This window comes from Plectrocnemia conspersa, unplaced genomic scaffold (assembly GCF_051122295.1).
Source record: "Plectrocnemia conspersa isolate PC_06_02 unplaced genomic scaffold, ASM5112229v1 ptg000001l, whole genome shotgun sequence".
NCBI classification, from domain to species: Eukaryota; Metazoa; Arthropoda; class Insecta; order Trichoptera; family Polycentropodidae; genus Plectrocnemia; species Plectrocnemia conspersa.
In genome coordinates, this window is record NW_028277165.1 from 2,337,031 (window position 1) to 2,359,263 (window position 22,233).

General features: G+C 29.5%; 2 protein-coding genes across 4 annotated transcripts; both read left to right on the top strand.

Annotated features, from left to right (window-relative positions):
* Positions 1–304: 304 nt before the first annotated feature.
* Positions 305–11,614, top strand: LOC148238404 (uncharacterized). Of its 2 annotated transcripts, none has more exons than XM_088202352.1 (42): positions 305–928; positions 1,007–1,186; positions 1,255–1,335; positions 1,418–1,498; positions 3,321–3,497; positions 4,945–5,034; positions 5,101–5,166; positions 5,239–5,304; positions 5,376–5,453; positions 5,516–5,611; positions 5,685–5,727; positions 5,783–5,924; positions 5,993–6,183; positions 6,256–6,400; positions 6,466–6,572; positions 6,644–6,741; positions 6,813–6,897; positions 6,959–7,041; positions 7,101–7,283; positions 7,901–8,085; positions 8,158–8,270; positions 8,331–8,497; positions 8,560–8,617; positions 8,693–8,760; positions 9,063–9,153; positions 9,224–9,282; positions 9,340–9,379; positions 9,449–9,579; positions 9,644–9,721; positions 9,789–9,836; positions 9,911–9,985; positions 10,053–10,100; positions 10,176–10,250; positions 10,319–10,369; positions 10,439–10,507; positions 10,579–10,629; positions 10,701–10,775; positions 10,835–10,882; positions 10,955–11,029; positions 11,098–11,188; positions 11,260–11,360; positions 11,425–11,614. In XM_088202352.1, exons 1-41 carry the CDS (start codon positions 863–865, stop codon positions 11,340–11,342), a joined length of 3,837 nt encoding a protein of 1,278 aa, XP_088058478.1. In that variant the 5' UTR covers positions 305–862; the 3' UTR covers positions 11,343–11,360; positions 11,425–11,614. The 2 variants fall into 2 exon arrangements, with proteins under 2 accessions (XP_088058478.1, XP_088058488.1); XM_088202362.1 differs by having other exon boundaries at positions 6,002–6,183.
* Positions 11,615–12,590: 976 nt separating this feature from the next.
* On the top strand, positions 12,591–21,836 carry LOC148238405 (mitochondrial glycine transporter-like). 2 transcript variants are annotated; one of them, XM_088202676.1, is made up of 5 exons: positions 12,591–12,690; positions 12,840–12,892; positions 19,020–19,150; positions 20,614–20,701; positions 20,773–21,836. In XM_088202676.1, exons 1-5 carry the CDS (start codon positions 12,672–12,674, stop codon positions 21,418–21,420), a joined length of 939 nt encoding a protein of 312 aa, XP_088058802.1. In that variant the 5' UTR covers positions 12,591–12,671; the 3' UTR covers positions 21,421–21,836. The 2 variants fall into 2 exon arrangements, with proteins under 2 accessions (XP_088058802.1, XP_088058812.1); XM_088202686.1 differs by lacking the exons at positions 12,591–12,690; positions 12,840–12,892 and adding an exon at positions 15,363–18,936.
* The last annotated feature ends 397 nt before the right edge of the window (positions 21,837–22,233 follow it).

The following is a 22,233-nucleotide window of genomic DNA, read 5'->3' on the forward strand; positions in this document are numbered from 1 at the left end:
TTTGGGGGGATCAGGTAAATGCATATAAATAAAAATGCATGTCATTTAACTTTCACGCGCCCATGCTATACCGCTTTGTCAGATAATTTCGTAAGAAAGAGATGGATAAGTATATCGGACGGTGAGTTTTTCCCTTTTTCTCTCGTACGAACCGCTTGTGCGTGTGCAAGTGATATGCACAAGTGCGTGTGTCAGAGCAAGAGAGCTAAAATGAAAAAGTACATATTAAAAAGGGGCTATTGTATTCGTAATATACTTAATTGACATCAAAACAGCACTAATTACGCTTTTCAAATCCTCACAGCGAAATTCAAGACGAAATTCCCATGCATGACGCTTCGTTATCATTATCGGAGTAATAGAATCGTCGTAATTTGCACAACCGACGAACAGATACAACTTCTTACAATATTAATTAAGATAGAGCAATAAGTGATATATGAGCCAGTAATAATAAATCAGGGACAAAAAATTTTGTTATTTTTGTAGAGATTAAAATTCATTAGTAAAACCGAAATTTTAGTTTTTACACTACTAAAAATACTGATACATATATATTCTCTCATTTTAACAAGCTTATAATAATAAAATTATAGTTTTATTTCAAAACGAAATTAAAACAATGGTTTTGTAACAAAATTGTTGCTGTGATACTCTTATATTTAAAATAATTATATTTGGGTCGAATAGTTGAATTAATACATTATATTATTTTGTTTTAAAAATAACGGCATTTAATTGTCTTTCCTTGTTTTTTTATTGATATTGCTTGTTTCTTGAATTAGTTAACATTGTATAATATTTTTCATAGTCAATATTTGTATGTAAATAAATTGGTTCGCTTAAACTAAAATTCGCAATAATGTCGGACAACTACATTAAGATCGATGTTAAAAAGATTATCGATCTGGCCTTTGGCCATTCAGAGGTCAAGTACAATTAATGTATTGTTCATTTTTATATAATATAATCGCATTACATTAACCATTTTATTATAAAATCGCAGACCGGTCTCCTAAGCTTCGACCTAATTCAGTCAATGTTATACATCTTTGCTCAGCAATTAGGCATTTTGGATAACAAAATCGAGTTTTGCGGACACGACTGCACTGTTATCACATCTCTGCTGTCTCTGTCGTCGGAACTCCAGACGGACTTCACGATAAAAATCGAAAGCCCTGACGAGGTTGATGCTCTTGATGAGTTCGCTGGGGTTATTTGTGATTAACTAAAATAATCTGTGATTATTTTCAGAAGTCCACAGAAATAAATGAACCAATTGCCGTCAAGAAAGTTAAAGATAAACATACCAGCAAAAGCAATCATTCCAAGAATGTAAGTTAAAAACGTTATTTATAATAGGAATTATTACTTGCACATATCTATAAAATGTACATTATGATAATTTGTCTTCAAGGCATCTAAAATTAAATCTTCTAAATCTGATTTGGGGAGTATTGAAGAAGAGAACTCTAGTTCAAGATCGTCAAAGAACGAGGTAAAAACTACTGATAGATTTCCAATATTGCGCGTTCGACCTTAAAATGGGAAGGCCGTCATACCGATGCTCTAAGGACCATAAAATAGTTTTACTTGTTTGTAAGTCGTTAATACGTATCAATTCACGCAGGTTCGCCACCGCGTCCGCGTATTTAGGGTGCCGGTAGTTTAAGGTTGACCGAGCGGGAATTTACCTCTTGGTTTGAGCCAAACATCCCTTAGACATGGCCCAAATAAATGATTAGAACAGGAGTATTCATTTATTGATGATTCAGTATTGTAGAAAGCAAGTGTTTTTTTATTTTATCATAGAGAGTCGCTAAATTCAGAGGCACAATTATAAGTGAAATTTGTGCTTTTAGTGTAAATAATATAAAATAGCTAATAACTAAAATATTTTTTTAATAAATTTTTACAACATAATATAGATTTTTAAATTAACGTATGGTTGCTATTGTCTGATAAACATATTATTAAAGTGATTGCTATTGTTTGATAAACATATTATGAAATAGATTGCTATTGTCTGATAAGTATACTATTAAAAAAATGATAAGATCGTCAATGTTTATTTTTGGAATATGGGTCTGAGGAATACGCATTCCGTGCTTAAGCACCGACTATCACATTATTTATGTTATCTTGGTCATGTTCGCAAGTGATTTAACTGTTAATCCAAACATATAACTTTGTTCTTATAAAGTCCAAAGGACACACATGTTTTTATTTTAAAGTTTTTAGCATGTTTTTGCGGCTAATTTCACCGCAACCTTCACGGGTGGTGTCGACAAAAAAATTGTCTCCAACTGTATATTAACATTGTAAACTACTCGTATAAAAATATTTCATATTTAATAAAATATGTATCAGCCTGCTTTTTATAATAATTGCTGTGTGTTGATTGTACGACCCGACTTTGACACATTGGGCGAATGACTTTCATGTTACAACGGTAGACTTGAAAAATCCGAACCGTTGCTTTAACGTGAAATTTCTTAGTTATATTAAGCTGAGTGTGAGAAATGTAGTTTATTTTTATGTAGTAACTTCCTTTCACCACTACTTTTTAGGCTGATTTAATTATGTGTTTACGTTTTATAATAAACCAGTTTTATTTCCACAAGAATTATATTGTAGCTCACCTAATAATCATTTTGAGCTAGTCGATTTTAAAGACCTACTCAGTGGCGTAGCTATGGGGGGGCGGAGGGGGCGGGCCGCCCCGGGCGGCCCTTGCTTGGGGGCGGCATATTCGCGATGGGATCGTCTAGTGTGGTTCTTAACCTTAAATGCACTAAAACATATATAAATTCACGAATACCAAGAGCTTAATAATAACCAATTTATTATTTTTAAAAATGCTGATTTTATGACTCTGCAAAAAATGTATGGGGGGGGGGCGGCAATTTTCAGGATCGCCCTGGGTGGCACATACCCTAGCTACGCCACTGGACCTACTTTTTGCATTCTATACACGATAAGCAGGCGCGAACCCGAGGGGTGAACAAACTTTTTTAGGATTGTTTATCGACGACCGGCAAAGGTTATCTGAACAAAACCAAGAGTGTATTTGTAGATTTTTTCATCGAATGACCGAAATCACAGACGATAATTTCAGACGGAAGAAAACAAACGCGTCCTTGCTACCGAAAGAGACAAGGCCGTTTAAGAGTTTTTTTGTAAACATATACAATGATAGGGAAGCAATCAGAAATTAGAGTAAAGCGTTTTCTAATACAGTTTTTTTCTATGAACTTGAAAATTTTTTCTTTTATTTTTTTTAATGTAGCTTGTACTAATTTATTATATTTTTACTTTAGGTTGAATCTGCTAGAATCGAATCCGACTCGAATAAATCCTACGACAAGGAAAACTCTAGCAACAACTCTGAAAGCGAACCCAGCAGAAATAAATCAAACAAAAGTATAAAACATGAAGGAAGTCCTATGTCAAGAACATCAGCACAAAATACAGATACTTCAGAATATAAAATAGAGGTGTATTTCATAATTTTATTATAAATATATTAGTCTTTCGCATTAGGTCTTGTATTTATAGATTATGTTATTTGCCACTTTGAGAAAATACTTTTTTATTAACTTACACGATTAATTTTATTAAAATATATTATATTGTATATATAAAATTAATTTAAAGCTATGATTTAGGGTCTTAATTATTTTACCCGTTATATAATTAAATTGAAAACAGTATATATTAATCTTAGGCTGAACGAAAACAATATTTTATTTCACAAAAATATAGTGAGAGAGAGATAAGAAAATAAATCTATGAAAATATAGATTTATTTTCTTGCGACCAACTTCATACGTTCCTCGCGAATCTGGTCGTTAATTAATTAATTATTTACTTCTATTTATTTATAAATAAAGATTCCAGCGATAAATTATTAATATGTTATTGCAATTGATATTCCTGCCGTGCAAATTGTTTGTAATAAATTATATATAGATATACCCAGGGCCGGCTCGTGGATTTTTGCGTCTGTGTGCATATATTAATATTTTTTAAGCTCTATATATTTTTTTAAAGCGCCATTGGCGCTTTAAAAAAATATAGAGCTTAAAAAATATTCGAATACACAATACAATACTAATTTTAAAAATCAATAGAAAAATAAAAATAAAAAAGTAATAAAAAATTGTAAAATTTAAAAAAGTTTAAAATTACAAAAGTTTTTAATTTTATGTGAAATCTGTCTGGTTTTTATTTTAGCAAAATTCGTCCGCGGAACATTAATATTGAGAAATTGGCAATTTCATTTTCTATCAAACAGGCGCGTACGGTGAGATATGTTCCCTTTCGCTCGCTTGCGTGTTAACTGACGAGAGTGAGTGAGAGATAAGGGCGTGCGTTACATGTGTTCCGTGCGCCCACTTCTTCTCACTCACTCTCAAAGTCAAATAATAATATTAATGACTAATGATCACTATTTTGCTAATTTAAAAACTATTTTTTCATATAAAACTGGTGTATGATACATTGAATTTTGTAATTGAATTGTATCATGCACAATAAAATAATATGTGATAGTTGAATTAAAAAATCAATATTTTGCAAAAAATCTATATAAATTAGAACCAAAAATATTGTTTTTTACTTGAAAATAATTTTAAAAAACATTTGTGAAAAAGATGTAATTATATAGCTATAATAAATGTGTAATTTTACATTTAAATCGAGGTACAGTGGACCCCCCAATAGCACGGTAAATTGGGGAAGTACTATCTGGGTGCCCGTTACTTTATATGTACCACACTTGGCTGATTCGTACGTATGTATTGCATATTTTCTAGTCCCCTAACTACACGCACCCAAATAGCACGTCCGCAATTTACCGCGATATCGTGCGAAAAGATCAAATTTATCATACAGCGTAATAATAAAAAGACGTGTAATATTTCTTATTATTGTAATTTATAGTTTGTGAATGATGAAAAAGATCAGAAAAATAAATCCTCTTCTGCAGGTGGCAGTTCCTCTGAAAAATCTCGTGTTTCATCAAAACAAATTGTAAGTACACATTATAAGCTTATAATATAAATATATTTAAATATTTATACCATATATTAAAATCAGCAAGATGTAGAGCAAACGACAGAATTCAACCAAGAAAAGAGAAATTCTTCACGTGCTTCAAAAAAAGTTTTTAAAAAAGTTAAAAAATATATATATGTATATATACATAATATAATATTTGGTTATATTTATTAACAGACGACAGATTTCAGCCAAAGCAGTGGAAATTCTACACAAGGGTCCAATGCCTCATCAAAAACAATGGTTTTAATAATACGTGTTTTAAGAACTTGAAATATTATAAATATTATATGTATTTATGTTTGATACAATAGGCACAACATAATCAGCAAGATGTAGAGCAAGCGTCACCTAGTCAAGATATGATAAATTCTGTACAAGAAGCGTATAATGTACCTATAATTGTATATAGTGAAGTATATAATTATTATAATACTAATCGTTTTTTTAATAGACATCAGATGAGGAAGAAGACGAAGAAGAAGATGATAATTTAGAGACTGTGGCTGTTGAAGAAAAATCATACGATTCGCCGAGAGAATCTCACAAGGTAGTTCATATATTATAGAAAAGCTTATCACTAACACATACTTAATATTTATTTTTAATTTTATTCATTTAAGGAAGAGCATGAATTATCGCAAAAAACTGCTTCTAAAAAATCAGGTTATTAATTGAAGCAATTTTTTTTTTTTAAATAATTGAATATACATTTTTTTAGTTGGTAATAAAAAACATGAAAAATCTGGAAAAGTACAAAAGAAACTCGTAGAAAACAAGAAACATGCTAAGAAGCATGAAAAAGGAGTGTTAAAACCCGTTTTGACTGATACTAGCGAAGAAGACAGTGTTTATTCTTCTAGGTTTTGTATATATAATATTTGTTTTAGTTTATGTCAATATATTTTGCGGTATTTATATGATTTATTAGTGCTAACAGTAAAAAAAGAAATAGCGCCCAGAAAGATTCCGAAAATAAAATATTGCCTAGCTCCGCAAAGAGATTGCAAATTTTGGAAAGTAACCATAAAGCACTACTTAAAAAGGTGAAGAACTTGGAAGATGAATGCATTAAATTGAATCAAAGTATAGGAACATTTAGTATCAAAGATGAAAGTCAAGGTTATATTTTTGCATATTGAACAGTTTTTTTAAATGAATCTATTTTGATACATATTTTTTTAATACACAAAGGTCATTCTAAAATTGTGGCTAAAGAGCATTCTAAACACGAGCGGCCTGAAAATATTTCGATGCAGCATTCCGGAAATGTTACTGTTGAATCAGCAAATGTTACAGATGCTCGCTCTAAAAGTATAGAAAAGGAACACGTTCCAAGGTAAGGCGATGAAAGTTTAGCTACCTGGAACTATTTCTAAAATATTGTATTGTTATTTTCAATAGCATTTCATCGTCCATTCAAACATTATCGAAGCAATTTTCTATGATTGAAGATAAAACTAAAAGACTCTCGAATGAAATTAACTCTATAAAGGAAAGCGGTGAAAGAAGTAAATTACTTTTTCTCGTGCTTTATATATAAGTAGTAATTATTATTATTTTAAATTATTTGTTGAAGCAGGCAGCATTGATTCCACCGAAAGAGAAGTGAACTTTGAAACCCAATATCAACAAGTGATTAACAGTATTAACAGAATAGACACAACGTTCAATAACCAAGTATTATATAATTAACTTATCGTTATTAACACAACTAGTTTATTTATAAAGTGAATATCATATTGAAACAGTTGAACGACTTCCAAGACCAAATGAGCGAAATAGAGAAAGAAATATCTGAGCTTTGGATAGTCACAAAAGAAAACAACGCGAGCGGTTTGTTAATGATTTTCATTAAAATAATTACTCATAATTAACTTGTTAATTTAATTTACAGAGGTCGACGCCGATATCAAGAACTTGAAAGATGCTGTTTTCAGAATCGTGCAACAGACAAACGCTAAAGAAGATAAAACTAATGTAGGTATTGAAAATTATAAAAAAAAATGTCTTAGTGTATAATATATTTATGTTATTAGGTATTGATAGAGGAAATTAACGAGCTTAAGCCTATGAAGTCCGATCTGAATGATCTTCGTACCGAGATTCATAAGAAGATCGACCTAGAGAGAGTCAACACAATGTGTTTGAACGAAAGACGAGTGATTAATGAGGAAATTAACCGTGAAACAACTGTTTTACAAATACAAATTGATCAACAGGTACCTACTAAAAACCCAATGTTTTTTAGCTAGCACAAATATATGCAATATGATTAACAGTTATACGTTATGTTATCCAATGTTATTTACTGAATAGTTGTTTTGATACGTCGTTTTAAAACGTGTTATTTATCAGTGTATGACATCTAAATCGCAGTGCATATCTAAAAACAATAAAACAATAACACATGCTTTATTATTATCAAAACATAATTAAAATTAAATGGTTCTTCTAATTATCTGTTAGAGCTTATATTAAAGTTTTTCTCGTCGTATTTTTAACTATATCATACATATGCCATAATATTTTGATTAATATATTTTTCAATTATATATTATGTTATTATAAGAGGTGAAACACTGAAGGCTGTAAAAATGTTTTTAACCATCAAGAAGTTTGACTGTAGGCTTTTTAAATGTGTGACGCGACTTAAGGGTAGTGCTCAGTGTGTGTATTAGTTATCTAGAACAATAATATCAATGAGTAGTTTTGCTGCGGTTAATCTGCCCACGGCTGTCGCTCGCGACACCCTAAGTAGGAGGTCAAGCATCTTCCCAATGACAAAGCCCTGTAATGGGCAAATTGGATGCTTACATTGCGTTAAATATTTTTGTAGAAATTCACGTGGGATCAATTAATAAATACGCTAAAGGATGACCTGGGCAAAAAATCAACAATCGACGAATACGTCAATCTAAAACTGTTTGTCGACGATCAATTCAAGTGCCTAATTGACGCAATTAATACTTTGGATGTGATACGAAAAGAAAATGAAGCTGCTATAAGCAGGAGATGTCTGAAGTATTATTTTTGTTGCTACTGATTTTATTAATGTTGCAAATATACAATAATATAATGATCATTTAAATAAAGGGACCTAAACTGTATATCATGCGATCATGGCAGCGTTACTGCCAAATACGATAGAGGCGCACAGTTTCCCACATACAAACCAATATACACACCGGTCTACAGAACTGCTAAAGGCAATGATTATTATATCTTATAAGTTTATTAATTTGATGTTAATTCAGACGTATTTTCAGATGTGAGGTCTAACAAAACAGATTATGTGAATAGATATTGCGGAGGCGCACATACTGTAACTAACCCTGAAAAAAGGATGGTTCGCATCGCTCGTTTCATAAACTGGGATCCTTCTTCGAGTAAGGTGGCGAATAATGTAGCTGAAATCCAAAATGCCAACGCTGAGGTTTGAGATTTTTATAATATTGTGTTATTTGTGTGTGATTCGTAATTCGTTTCTCTGTGTAGGCTTACAATATTAAATTCAAGAGTTTTTATCTACAAACGAGTCCAAAATCTATTTGGGGTAATATTTTAAACCTGCTTTGTTTAACTCGTTTATGAATATGTGACAGATAAATTAAAAGTACTATGTTTTCAGATAAAAATGGAACGTTTTCAGATAGCAAGAAGAAGAGCGAAACTTATGTTATGCCTGTTTTTGAAAAGGTAAAAGAAGCAGAATCGATGACTTAAAGTGTAAATTTGCTAACTCCACTTTTGGGAGAACATGACTTAACAATGTCATCTTGTACCTTTAATCGAAATACACATGCTCCAAAAAGTTGCTAACTCTAAAGTCTCCAATTAAACACTACAACTTGAGATATTGCTTTATTTTCATATTTTCAAGTTGTCTATATAGATTTTTGTTTCTTCTGTAAAGTTGTCAAATATGGAGTTAGCAACACTTACACTTTATGCCATCGATATATTGTTTCCGTCTAATGTTTGCTATATTTATCGATTAGAATGAGGCTATACAAACAGAAGAAATTGAGAGAAAAGAAAGCATTACGCTTACAAATAATTATAACAACATAACATTAGTTGGCGTGGAAGGTGATGAAAATTATATTTTATATTATAAATAAAATTAATTGCTACTATTAAAACGTTGCTTATTAAACAGAACAATCAGTTCAAGTGCCACAGAATGAACAAAATGAACAATTGTCTCCATCAAAAAAGGTATAATTATGAGATAAATTTTTAATAATATAAATAATGAATACTTGTATTTTATAGATTGTAATTGCAATAGACTACAAACCATTGGAAGAGACAGGTGATTAAATTTATTGTTTAATTAAAATAATATATAATACATATATACAACTCGAGTAATATAACACAGAAAAAAGTCCGACCCGGAGTCAAATGTCGATTGGTGATGTAACGAAAAAAGACGCAAATGAACCCGAAGCTGTTGACAAGGTTTCAATTGGCGGCGTCGAAAATCCTAATAAAAGCAGTTCACAGATCCTCGTAAGATTTGTTTTAGAATATATGTGTTAACGCGATTAAAACTTAATATATAACGACTGGATAGGTTCGCAGTCTGTCACCAAAACAGCCATCATCGATGAAAGTTGAAGGACTATCACCAATAAATAATACTGAGACAATGGTACAATTTATATTTATCTAATCATCACAGTTAAAAAAAATACTATTAAATTTAAATTATATTTTAGGTTTTGGAATCATTGGCAAAACAATCATCATCAGCCGAACTTAGAAATGTTGGACATCATCAGATGCTTTTATTTTAATTTAATTAAATATAAAGAGATCTCACTCCATTTTTATTTTTTAGATTGCTTTGCCGTTAAAACAATCTTCATCGATAAAAGTTGAAGGACTAGCACCAATAAATAATTCTGAGGCAATGGTACAATTTGTAGTTTTCTAATCATCACAGTTAAAAAAAATATTATTCAATTTAAATTATATTTTAGGTTTTGGAATCATCGCCAAAACAATCATCATCAGCCGAACTCGGAAATGTTGGACATCATCAAATGCTTTTATTTTAATTTAATTAAATATAAAGAGATCTCACACCATTTTTATTTTTATAGATTGGTTTGCCATTAAAACAATCTTCATCGATAAAAGTTGAAGGACTATCACCAAATAATAATTCTAAGGCAATCGTAAGATTTTTCGTTTATTTATCATAACAGTTAAAAATATTCATTATTAAATTTAAATTATATTTTAGATTGGAGAATCACCGCCAAAACAGTCGTCATCAGCTGAGCTTAGAAAAGCTGTATAAATTTAAAAATTTTGTTTTAATCTAACTAAATGAAAGAAAATTCTCATTATTTTTATTTTTTAGGTTAGTTTGACATCTAAACAATCATTATCGATAAAAGTTGAAGGACTATCACCAATAAATAATTCTAAGGCAATCGTACAATTTGTAGTTTTCTTATTATCACAGCTAAAAAGTATTATTAAATTTAAATTGTATTTTAGGTTTTGGAATCATTGCCAAAACAATCATCTTCAGCCGAACTTAAAAAAGATGTACAATAATTAAAATGCTATTTAATATAATTAATTATAAAAAAATTTCTCAATTTTTTTATCTCTTTTAGATTGATTTAGCATCAAAACAATCTTCATCGATAAAAGTTGAAGCACTAGCATCAAATAATAATTCAGAGGCGATCGTACGATTTTTCGTTTATTAATAATAATAGTTCACTATTAAATTAAAATTACATTTTAGGTTAGAGAATCATCGCCAAGACATTCATCATCAGCCGAATTTCGAAAAGTTGCAAATAATTTAATTAGTTATTTTTCGATTTATTTATTAAGAGAATTCTCATTATTTTTATTTTTATAGACTGGTTTGTCGTCTAAGCAATCATCAATAAAAGTTGAAAGCAGAAAATCATCAAGAAATCATTCTGTTATAATTGTACGACGATAAATGAACTATATATAGAAAAGTGTGAAAAATGTTGTAATATTTTATAAAATGTTTAGGTTGAAAGTTTAGCATCAAAACATCAATCATCTTCGGAAGAAGTTAAGCATTCTGAAGGATATACTGAGCAAATTGAAAAATCCGGATCATGTATTCATCGCAAATTATATTTGTATATATTTTCTTGCTGTGTTTAATGATTTCTTTTTTTAATTTTATAGCGCAAAGCGCATATAAAGAATCGAGGAAAAGTTTTACAAACGACGCAGCTAGCCTACACACGTCTAAGTCGGGTTTATCTTAAAAAGAAAAGTTAAACTAGGTATAGTGTTTTTTAAGCATTTCTTAATGCGCGTTGTTGTCTCTTATCTTTTTAATTATTTTAGGGTGTGTCAAATGAAGACAAACAAGAAAAAGATAACGATCAAAACTTATCTCAGCTGCGACATTTGAAGGATTTATAGTATTTTGCGAGAAGCATATATGACTTTTACAGATTAAACATTTTTTGTAAATTGTTGTCATGCAAATTATCGTACATTATTGGATAAAATTAAAATGTACTTAAAACTTCAACAGTTGTATATATTCCTTCTTCAATGAGTTTAAAATATTGATGGTCAATTACTCTGAAAGTGGGCGTCATTTACCCCATTTGATTACATGAGTTTATATAAGCTAAGATGACTAGACGTCCTCCTCAAAAATGTCATTTTTTATCTTTATTTGTCCATTTTGAACGAAAATTTTCAAGAAGACCTTTATTTTAGCTCTCACGGCATCTGTTCTTCTTTAACCTTCTCAGACAAAAAAATCCGGGATGGATTTTGAACAAACAATTCCATGATGAATATTTTAAGAGCCGGGCGCTGAATATTCTTGGGCCGCCCTGGATTTGTGTAAACCCCTTTTCGAGAACGTGATAACAATTTCAGCAAAAAGTAATGTGCAAATATTATTTTGATCTATGTTTTATAAAAACCCACGTCATAAGTTATTTTCGTTTCATAATATAAAATATATATTTTCTCTTATGATTAAATGCGCAATAATATTTTTTCCCATTAAATAAAAATAAATGTGCAATGCAACAACAACAATCTGTAGAATAACAAATGTCACGAACGTAACCCCCTATGGTGATTTATCAGGAGTTCTTAGGTCAAAACAATTATATATTTGCGCACGTATTGTAAACATGTTTGCTGGGGGTCTTTATCAGTGGAACATTTTTCGTTGAAATAAGTATCAAAAACACATAAAACGTTGAACAAAATGACTGCCGCTCAGTACACAACTTGTGTTATCGTAACTGATTTACGTACGATTATGAACGTGTACGAGGTGTACGCTGAATTATTTAAAAAAAATATATTCGTAAAACAATAAAAACGTTGAAAACAGATCCCCCGCAATGTTTATAGTTGTTAATAAATATACGCAAATGATTACACATAAAGAGATAATATAATAAAATTTGCGTCGCTAAAAAGTCGTTGGGGTTATGGCGAGAGATAATGTTATTTGGGTCACTTGCGATTTTTTTTAACAGCTGTCATGTTCCGCTACGATGGCTGACCGCGCGCTGTTGCTATTCGAGAATATTTGATTTCAGCGTTTATTTTAACGCGTGATGACTTATGACGAGACTCGTAAGTTTGACAACCACAAGATGAAGGCACTACATTGCAAATTGACTTATTACGCATGAGCTGATGTCATAATTACTATGGAAAAATGTCAACACGTGAAATTGTTTACGATGTTACATAATACATATTTAGATTTATATTTTGGTTAGGTGCTGAAGACGACAATGCCATCGAGTTGGTCGATACAAATTTGTCTTACGATGTAAGTGGTTTTAATTTAAACAAAAATTAGTACTATCATTGATCGTATTTTCCAACATTCAAGTCCAAATCTTGCATTATCTCAACTCGTTTGCTCTTCGCTGTTATATATACTGCATTTTCGTCGACAATATATTTTATATTAAACTTGAATGATAAACGAAGGTCGTTAATTTATCTTTGTCTCGTTCAATTTGGTTATACACGTCTAAGCTAATCGTTAAACTTATTTCAGTCCTCTGTGTTACTTATTCAGATTTATTTAATTGTTTATTATATGGCAAAGTAAGATTTTATTCTATAAATACACATAATTTAATTAGACTGTACAACATTTTTGTTACAATATTATATTGTTGGTTAAGAAAAATATTGTTACAACACAATTTTAGAGGTTAAATAAAAGGAAAGAGTCTATATTTTTATACCTTATGTAAATATAAAACATTGCTGAATTATTTTTGTATTTCAAATATGAAGAAATAAAATCAAAATATATTTTAACAAAACTTTGTTAAAATATCTGTATATAACTTTTTTGTTGAGATTGGAGAGTATTTCTTACTTATTGGCTTCTGTAATATTTCTTTTTCCTTATAAGCTCTATTCGATTACAACAAATTATAATAATTTTTCTGAAATCTTGAATGTACAATATATGCATCATCAAAACTTTTATATATCAATAATTGTACTTCACCTTACATATTTTAATCTCATTGACATTTTATTTTAAATAGAATAAATTTTCGTAGCACATTTCTTTCACAGAATCCAGTTTATCATATTTTTGCTTTTAAAGTATCACATATAAAAGATTTTCTTGAATTCGCTGTCATTCAATTATTAAATGTGTTTTTTCACCTTCAATCCGCCTATGGCCATTTATGAGATATTTATAAATTATTATTTGTATGTTCTGCTCTAAATTTTTGTTCTATATTGTAAACAACAAAAAATCCGTACTGTTTAAACTCGTAAGTTTATGCCACACACTAAAACCTATTTCATTATCATTTAATATGCCAAATATAATAACTGAGCTCGTTATTTTGCAGCCACTATATAGTCAAATTGAAAACGTTTCGATACACAATAGTGAGAGAATTCATTTTCTGTTGAACATAAAACGACTGGTCACAAACACTAGAAATCTTAATTCAAGATATAAATTACAACTCTTCAACAAAAAATATTGATCATTTCCAATTGTTTTATTTAAATATCTTTAGAACTATTTCTCAACGATTATTATCTTCTTATGAACCGATAAAATATTAACTAACAGTAGATCAACTAATTTTAAATCTTATATAAACTAAAATAAATTAATAGCATCAGAATATAAAGTCGCTCCCCTGCAATTAATTATCATAATCTAACTTCATATTTTAAAAATTCTGTAAAAACAATTTTTCATTGAAATTTTTTTTTATAAATATGTAGATTCACTTTTTAAAAAATATTTTAAGTTATATCGTTTATTCTTAATTGACCCATTGTTTATGCTACAAAAGAATGACGAAATATATGATGTGCTATTTATGATTTATTAAATACGTAATTAGTAGGTACAAGTTTTTCTGTTATGACCGTTAAGTGAGTGATTTGGACATAATGGCCATTAGTTAGACCTGTTCTGTTATTTTGAGCATATGTTAATCAAATTTTGTCACCTTCAAAGTATCACTAGTGTCTAAATTGCAACTTCATATAAAATAAATTCTTGAGACTAATTTATATATTTAATAAATCAATAATTTCATCTAAAACTGTACAATTAAATAAATTAGCATCTATACATTAGTGGTTATTATATTATATAATAATAATAATAATTGCGACTGATCATTACAGATTAGGTTTTCCTACATTTTCCTTATATCACTGATGAATATTGTGATAAATGATTGAAATAAATCGTATTTATTGTAAGCTGTAATAATATTTTATAATGAATATAATATAAGACACTGATTTCAGTCCGTTGTCTTATTACATACTTAGTGATTGTTAATCGTGTTTACCCCAGTCTAACGCCTGTCTACAACGGGATTTTTACAATACATATATGATACTTTATAAGGCTTTATTGGAGATTTTTAGCTATTGATTAAAAAAACTAAGAAAATCTAATCTGTGATAATCGACCGGAATTATAATTATAATAATCATTAACCCTAATCTTATAGACGCTATATGAATAGTAAAACAGAACTCATGTGGGATTTGAACCTATGTCTTTCAAATTTATCTTGATAGTGAAGTATGTATAGTATTTTGAACCACTTTACCTGTAATACCTTTATAAATGTAAATATTTTAAAAATATAGAATCATTTTGATATTCTTATTTGATTAATGTATTCGTTTACTAGCACGTCAAACATATAATAAGTAAACAGCTGCTCGAATGCATTTTATGAAAATAATTTTTCATAAACACAAATTTGTATTAATCACTTTATTATGTAAAATAAAGTTGAAATATATTTCTATTATTTTAAATCATTATTTAAATATGCTTCGGCATCGAAATCTCTCCTTACAATACAATTTGTGTACATCTATATTATATAAAATTGCATATCTTACATAATATTTATTTATGTATTCCTAATCTAACATTCGATCAATTTTTCTTATTAAATTCTATATTTTTTAGCACTTGCATTTTCACTCTCGATATAATATTTTACTGCTTCTCATAAAATTGTTTTCATTATTATAAGTATTGAGATCGATAACACATTTTTTATGTATATATTTCAAAACGTTCTAGAAATTAATTACACACTACAAAGTAAAATAAATGCATCTGTATAAATTCTCTTCAAGTAAATGTGCAAATTCGTGATGCAAACATTCAATAAAATTCTTTACTTGTTTAATTACCAAACTGACAATAATGCGGTTATTATTTAATATTTGTATGTAACTTAATGTAATATAAATATGTAGTATGATTTTTTTATTGACTTAATTTCGGAGACGATAACCCGAGATAAATATGTGCGTGTAATTAATATTTATCGTCCGTCATGTGCCAACAGCAATGTTAAATATATACGTCTGAGTCGTCATGACCCCCCGTAAATAATATATGATATGGTGGAATATTTGCTTTTATCAACTGACCTCCCGGTTATACGCCATAACTTATTTTACATTTCACACACAAAGTGCATGCACTTTTATCCAGCGATAATTTTATTTCTCATTATAATTAGAATATCGATCGCTAATCGAATCGTAGATATTCAAAGGATGCTGACTGTGGACTAAAGTTGTTTGTCTTCGTTATCGAGAGCTAAAGGGCAAATGTTCATACTTTATTTATACACAGGTTTGCTATTTTATAGGGGAAAGTATTGCACCTGCGGACAAACACAAAATATATTCCACTTAAATGCTTTCGTTATTGTACATATGGAACAGTGAAACTTTTGTATTATACACTCCAGATTAATATTAAACAGCAAGGGAGAAAAAATATTTCTTTGACAATCTCCCAATTGACTGAAAAGCTTATAAAACTCTCCAAAAAAACTTGAATGTTTTTTTCATTACTGTGACTTTAAAGCAGTAAAACTCAAAAATGATATTAGCTTGTTACTAAATGTCACATACATCCTCTAGATATAAATTATACAGTTCATTAATGTGCTTACAGTAATTATAACATAACTCTTTTATATCCAATAAGATGACTGATGTTGGTTTTGTTTTTGACAAATAAAAATAATAAGTAGCCGGATATTTTGCTTTATATTCATAAAGCAAAATATAAATTCGCTTTGTTCGTGCCTGTATCTCAAAAATGATATCAAATAGAAAGGGAGATAAAATTATTTCTTATTGAACTCCCGACTGACTGAAAAATTTAAAAAACTCTTATACTGAATAATTCAGATTCATATAGTAACTTTAAATTATTATAACACAGTACATCAATATCTGTGCCATATCTTTTTTTGAACAGTAGTTTTGTCAGAAAAAAATGATAACAGTAGACAGATATTTTTATTCTTTCCAATTAATAAATTCCAATCTTTAAATCTGATTTAATTAAGATCTTGAATAGCAGTAAAACTATTGAATTATACTCTTCATAATGATATTAAACAGAATAGGCGATAAAATGTTTCCTTGTAGAACTCCCGATTTACTGAAAATCTTTAAGAACTCTGCGAAAAAATGTTAATAATTTCGATATTGTATCTCTGGATCAGTGAAAGTTTTTAATTATAATCTCCATAATGATATGTATATACAGTATGGGAGATAATATTTCTCCTTGATGAACTCCCGATTAATTGAATAGCTCTAAAAAAATAAATATACAACTTGCTTTGCATAACTTTCTACTGAATGATTCAAATGCATATATCCTCTTGAGATGAATTACAGTTTTTTTTACCTTTATAGAGGTGATTACATTTTTTTGTGTACTTTATTCAATATTAAATCCAAATATATTTTAAAATATAGTTTTATATGATAAAAAGAATAGCACAGAAAAAACCGACACGTAATTTTACATTAGTATAATAGAATCTTATCTTTGTGGCAATAAAAGAGTTTAAAATATTGGTACTGAAATAATACATTTTTTTTTGCTGAAGTATTTGAGGATATTTTTATGATTGATTATAATATACTCTGATACGTAGTATAAGTTTTAGACTCTAGATTAGAAAGTTTATGTATAAAAAATGCTCCAAAAAAATTGTAAATATAATTTTTTAATAGCTACTACGACATAAATACATTATTTGATTACATATTTATAGAAAAAAACTTACGATATAGCATTGTTTTTTTTCTATAGATATTTGCTATGATTCTAATATGCTTCTCTTAGCTTATTATAATTGTAGTATGTACTTATTATATTATGAAAAGATTGTTAAATTTAATAATAAAAGGTACACTTACGTTTCCATTGATGTATTTATTATATATTATATGGAATTGCATATACGTTATACTACAAGCAACTATATTGACTCAAATTCCAATAAAATTAGCATATTTTATTTATAGAACTTGATAATTTCAACATTGATTTACATTGTTGAGATTTGCACCATTTTTTAAATACAAAAATACTGGGTACAATTTAAATTTTGTATCCTCGATGATGTTAGCAAAAAATTGGAAAATATTATTTAACGATTAAAGGTGTCTTGATGTATAACACTCTCCTCTGTGCCTTGAAATCATATTGCAATTTAAAATTATTCTATAAATATTAAAAATAGTTTTATCAAAGCTTCGATGTTTGTCCTAATAAAAGAAAATAAGTAAATAGAACTTGCCTTTACGTTACATGGCACAAATGTAATCAGCATTGCCCCCTCTCTGCTCATGCCCCACTACTGCCTTAATATAAGCAATGTCGTGCCATTGGCGCTTCAGTCTGCCCACAGCTGCCACACGAAGCGTCACTCTCAGTGTTTTCCGATTAATTTCTGTGCAGTCAGCCTAAAAAAACTGTTCCAGAGCGATCGAACGCCCTCATTTTCGCCCCCGTCGTTACACAATCGACCGAATCGCTAGCGCCCTGTGCCACACTCGGCACAGCAACTAACTTTCGAGAGTAGCTCTCAACAACCTGCGCACTACCAGTGGGGGCTTTGAAGATAAAAAACTAAAGAGCGATAAAGCAAACAGCAGATCTCTCCATCGTTACGCAACGTTTTTATAATTAACAAGCAAATTGTCTCACATTTTCATGAATCAAATCTTGAAACCAGTCGGTCCAAAAATGCATGTTTGCTTGTTCCGCGTCAACCCCATCTACTACTCCGACTACTCGGATACGATGGCAACCACCTGCTGTTATATTTAAAGTGTTTGTTGAAACGTGAATGCTTTATAATATTGACAGCATCGTTTATACGCTACAAGCATATTAGATTTAAAAAGGAATTTGTCGTCGAATATCCTCCTTGACGTTGATATTCTATCGATTGAAGTAAAATTATTGGAAAAATCCTTATTGTGAGGTGACTTGGAGATATTGTGCTTTTTAAGATGGACGTAAGTATCTTTACTAAGAGTATAGAGAATAAAAAAGATTATCTTACGACTGTTACTAATAAAATATTATTTTTCATTTACAGTTCAACCCCGTATTTAAGGCTTTCTTGGCTGGATCGTTTTCCGGAACTTTCAGCACCATTCTATTTCAACCACTCGATCTTGTAAAGACACGTTTGCAAAGTGCGTCCACATCGGTTCAAGCAACTGTAGAGTGAGTATTATTTTAATTGATTTAAAAGAATATTAATATTAAGCATATTTAATACATTACCAAAATATGATTTGACATATAAGTTAGTCTATTTTAATATAAATCATAATCTGACTTATCTAAAAAGTGGCTCAAAATAGTCTTATCTATGTATGTTTTGATAGATAACACTGCAACAAGATTTTGCCCAAAATATAATATAATTTTATTTATATTTTATTCCGTACAAAATACTCAAAAATATTTAATAAAAATTATATTCTCATATACTTTGTCGACAAAAAAGTGTATTATTTTCGGTATTATGTATTTCATTGCCAGGATTTTTTTAAGCGCAGCCTGATCTGCCATTTTGTTTCGAAATAGCAGTAATTAAAAATAACGAAATATGTAAAAATAAAATCCTAGACAAAAAGGTCAAAATAATATATTTTTTTTAATAAATTTAATATTTAAAATTAGTTCTAAAAATTTTTCTCCAGGTTTTTTTTAAACAAAATCACATTTTTTTAATTCTTGAATTGCCACTATTTTAAAATACGAGAATTAAAATAATTAAAAAAAAAAATTTTTGTTCAATTATCATTTTAAAGGAAAATAATATTTAAAAAAATCCATAGTTTTAATTAGATTGCCCTGATTTTTTTCTTAAAAATACTAATTTAGTTAGCCAGTCTGATCTGTCATATTTTTCAAACTTGTAGCTTTGTTTAACAAAATAATAGAAAAAAAAATAAAATGGTCCAAAATTGTATTTAATAGAAATTAAAATTAAAAAATTGATATATCGGGTTTTAAGGACATAGTAAATACAGCTTTAATCAGATCTCTATGAACACTTTTTTGAAAAAAATACCTGGTAAATATCACTAAGTTTATTAGCTAGCCTAATCCACCATCTTGTTTCAAAATGGCGAATAAAAAAACGATTTAATTCGCAACTCCTTTTAAAAATATCCTTAATTTAAAAATGCTCTATAATACAATAGTTTTTTTAAAAAACTTTTTTTCCCACTTTTATATATTTTGTTATTATAATCGCCTTTATCATTTTTCATTGCTAAGCATTAATTTCCTTAGAATCTATTTAGTTATAATGGTTTTCACTTAAATTTGATAAATTAATTTATATGTAAAATTATACACTGATTTCCTAGAATAGTCGATTATATAATTTTTACCAAAACCCTGAAAAGAAATAATTCCTAAGAAATTCCATAATTTTAATCTAGAGTTCAAGAATTAGCTTTAATCATAGTATTATAAATATTATAATCAATCATAAAAATGTAATTTAAAAATATTCTCAAATACTTTGTCAACGCAAAAGTATATTCAATTTTTTTGTCGTTTATTTTGAGCCACTATTATATATTTTTTAAATAATCTTAATAGTTCTTAATCTTTTATACTATTTAATATTTAATTAAAAAATCAGTAAATAATATTGTGTATGTTTTTAGTGGACGTGTACAACCTGGTATGATAAATATATTCAGCAGCATTGTGAAGCAAAATCATTTTGTTGGCTTATGGCGTGGCATGGTTCCGGTGAGACATTTACATACCTTATTATATTACTTATAACCGTAACAAAAAATTAATTTAATCCATTTTTACAGTCAATCGCTCGATGCGTTCCCGGCGTCGGACTCTATTTCTCATCTCTCCATTGGTTAAAAGCAAAAGTTGAAGAGGCTAAACCCGGCCATGAAATTACACCGTTACAAACTGTGACCCTAGGCATTGTCGCTCGGTCCATGAGCGGAGTCATCCTAATTCCGTTCACCGTAGTCAAGACCAGATTCGAGTCCGGAGTCTACGGTTACAATAGCGTCTTCGGCGCTTTGAAAGATATATGGCGCGTCGAAGGCGCCAGAGGCATGTACTGTGGCCTCGGCCCGACTCTGGCGAGAGACGCGCCCTTCTCTGGCTTATATCTCATGTTTTACACCCAAAGCAAGAAAGCGCTGCCGAAGGAATATTTTCATTCACCGACTCAAGCGAGCATCGCTCATTTTATGTGTGGTATAACAGCAGGCATCATGGCTTCCATAGTCACGAATCCGGCCGACGTGATCAAAACGAGGATGCAACTGTATCCAGAACGGTTTCCTAACATGCTAAGCGCGGCTATCTACATCCAGCAGACGCACGGACCGGCCGGATATCTGCAAGGGATCGTGCCGAGGATGCTCAGGCGCACGTTGATGGCAGCGATGGCTTGGACAATCTATGAACAAATTACTCGTAATATAGGTCTTAAGTAATTTAAAAAAAAAATAATATCTTAAGTGACCATATATTTAGTAAAATAAATTAACTATTTATGAATATTACGAGCTACTTTGTAAGTGTGTAGTCTTAGCCATACAGTTGCTACTATTTTATATTTTAGTGAGATTTAAAAATGTTATATTATATATAAAAAATATGTTATAAATTAGATAAACAAATATTTTTTTATGTAAATGTTTTAACTGTTGATTCAGATGTATAGCACATTATTTCTAATATTTACTGTGTTAGTTGTGTTACCAAAGAATTTCAGTACGTTCCTGTTTTGTTATTAGGATTTAGCTTGCTTTGGAGGAAAGAGTGGATCTTAGATAATGTGTACCTATACAATGATATATTTTTGTACAACGTTGGATATTTTATATTTGTATTAAACGTATTAAATAATTATATTTTTTTATTTTGAATAAACCTTGTCCAGTGATCGATTTCTCTATGTTTGCATAATATATGGTAATTATGTGAAGTGTATCGTGTATTGTGCACTGATGGCCTTTAACTTAAGGTTTTATTGCATCACTTGCGGATATTGTTCTAATGAAACTAATATCGAGTTTCTTTGACAGCTAAAATTGTAGTGAAAAAGCCGCTTATAAGTATTATTATTTAAAAAAAAAATAATATCTAAAACTCAACCTTTGAATTTTTCATACACTTGTCATTTCACAACGTTATTTCAGCTTGCATAAATAATATTGAGAGATTACTAAACCATTTTCCGTTAAGGCCATAAGGCAAGAACGTGTATGTATAAACGTAGATATTTAAAAATTGCCATATTTACC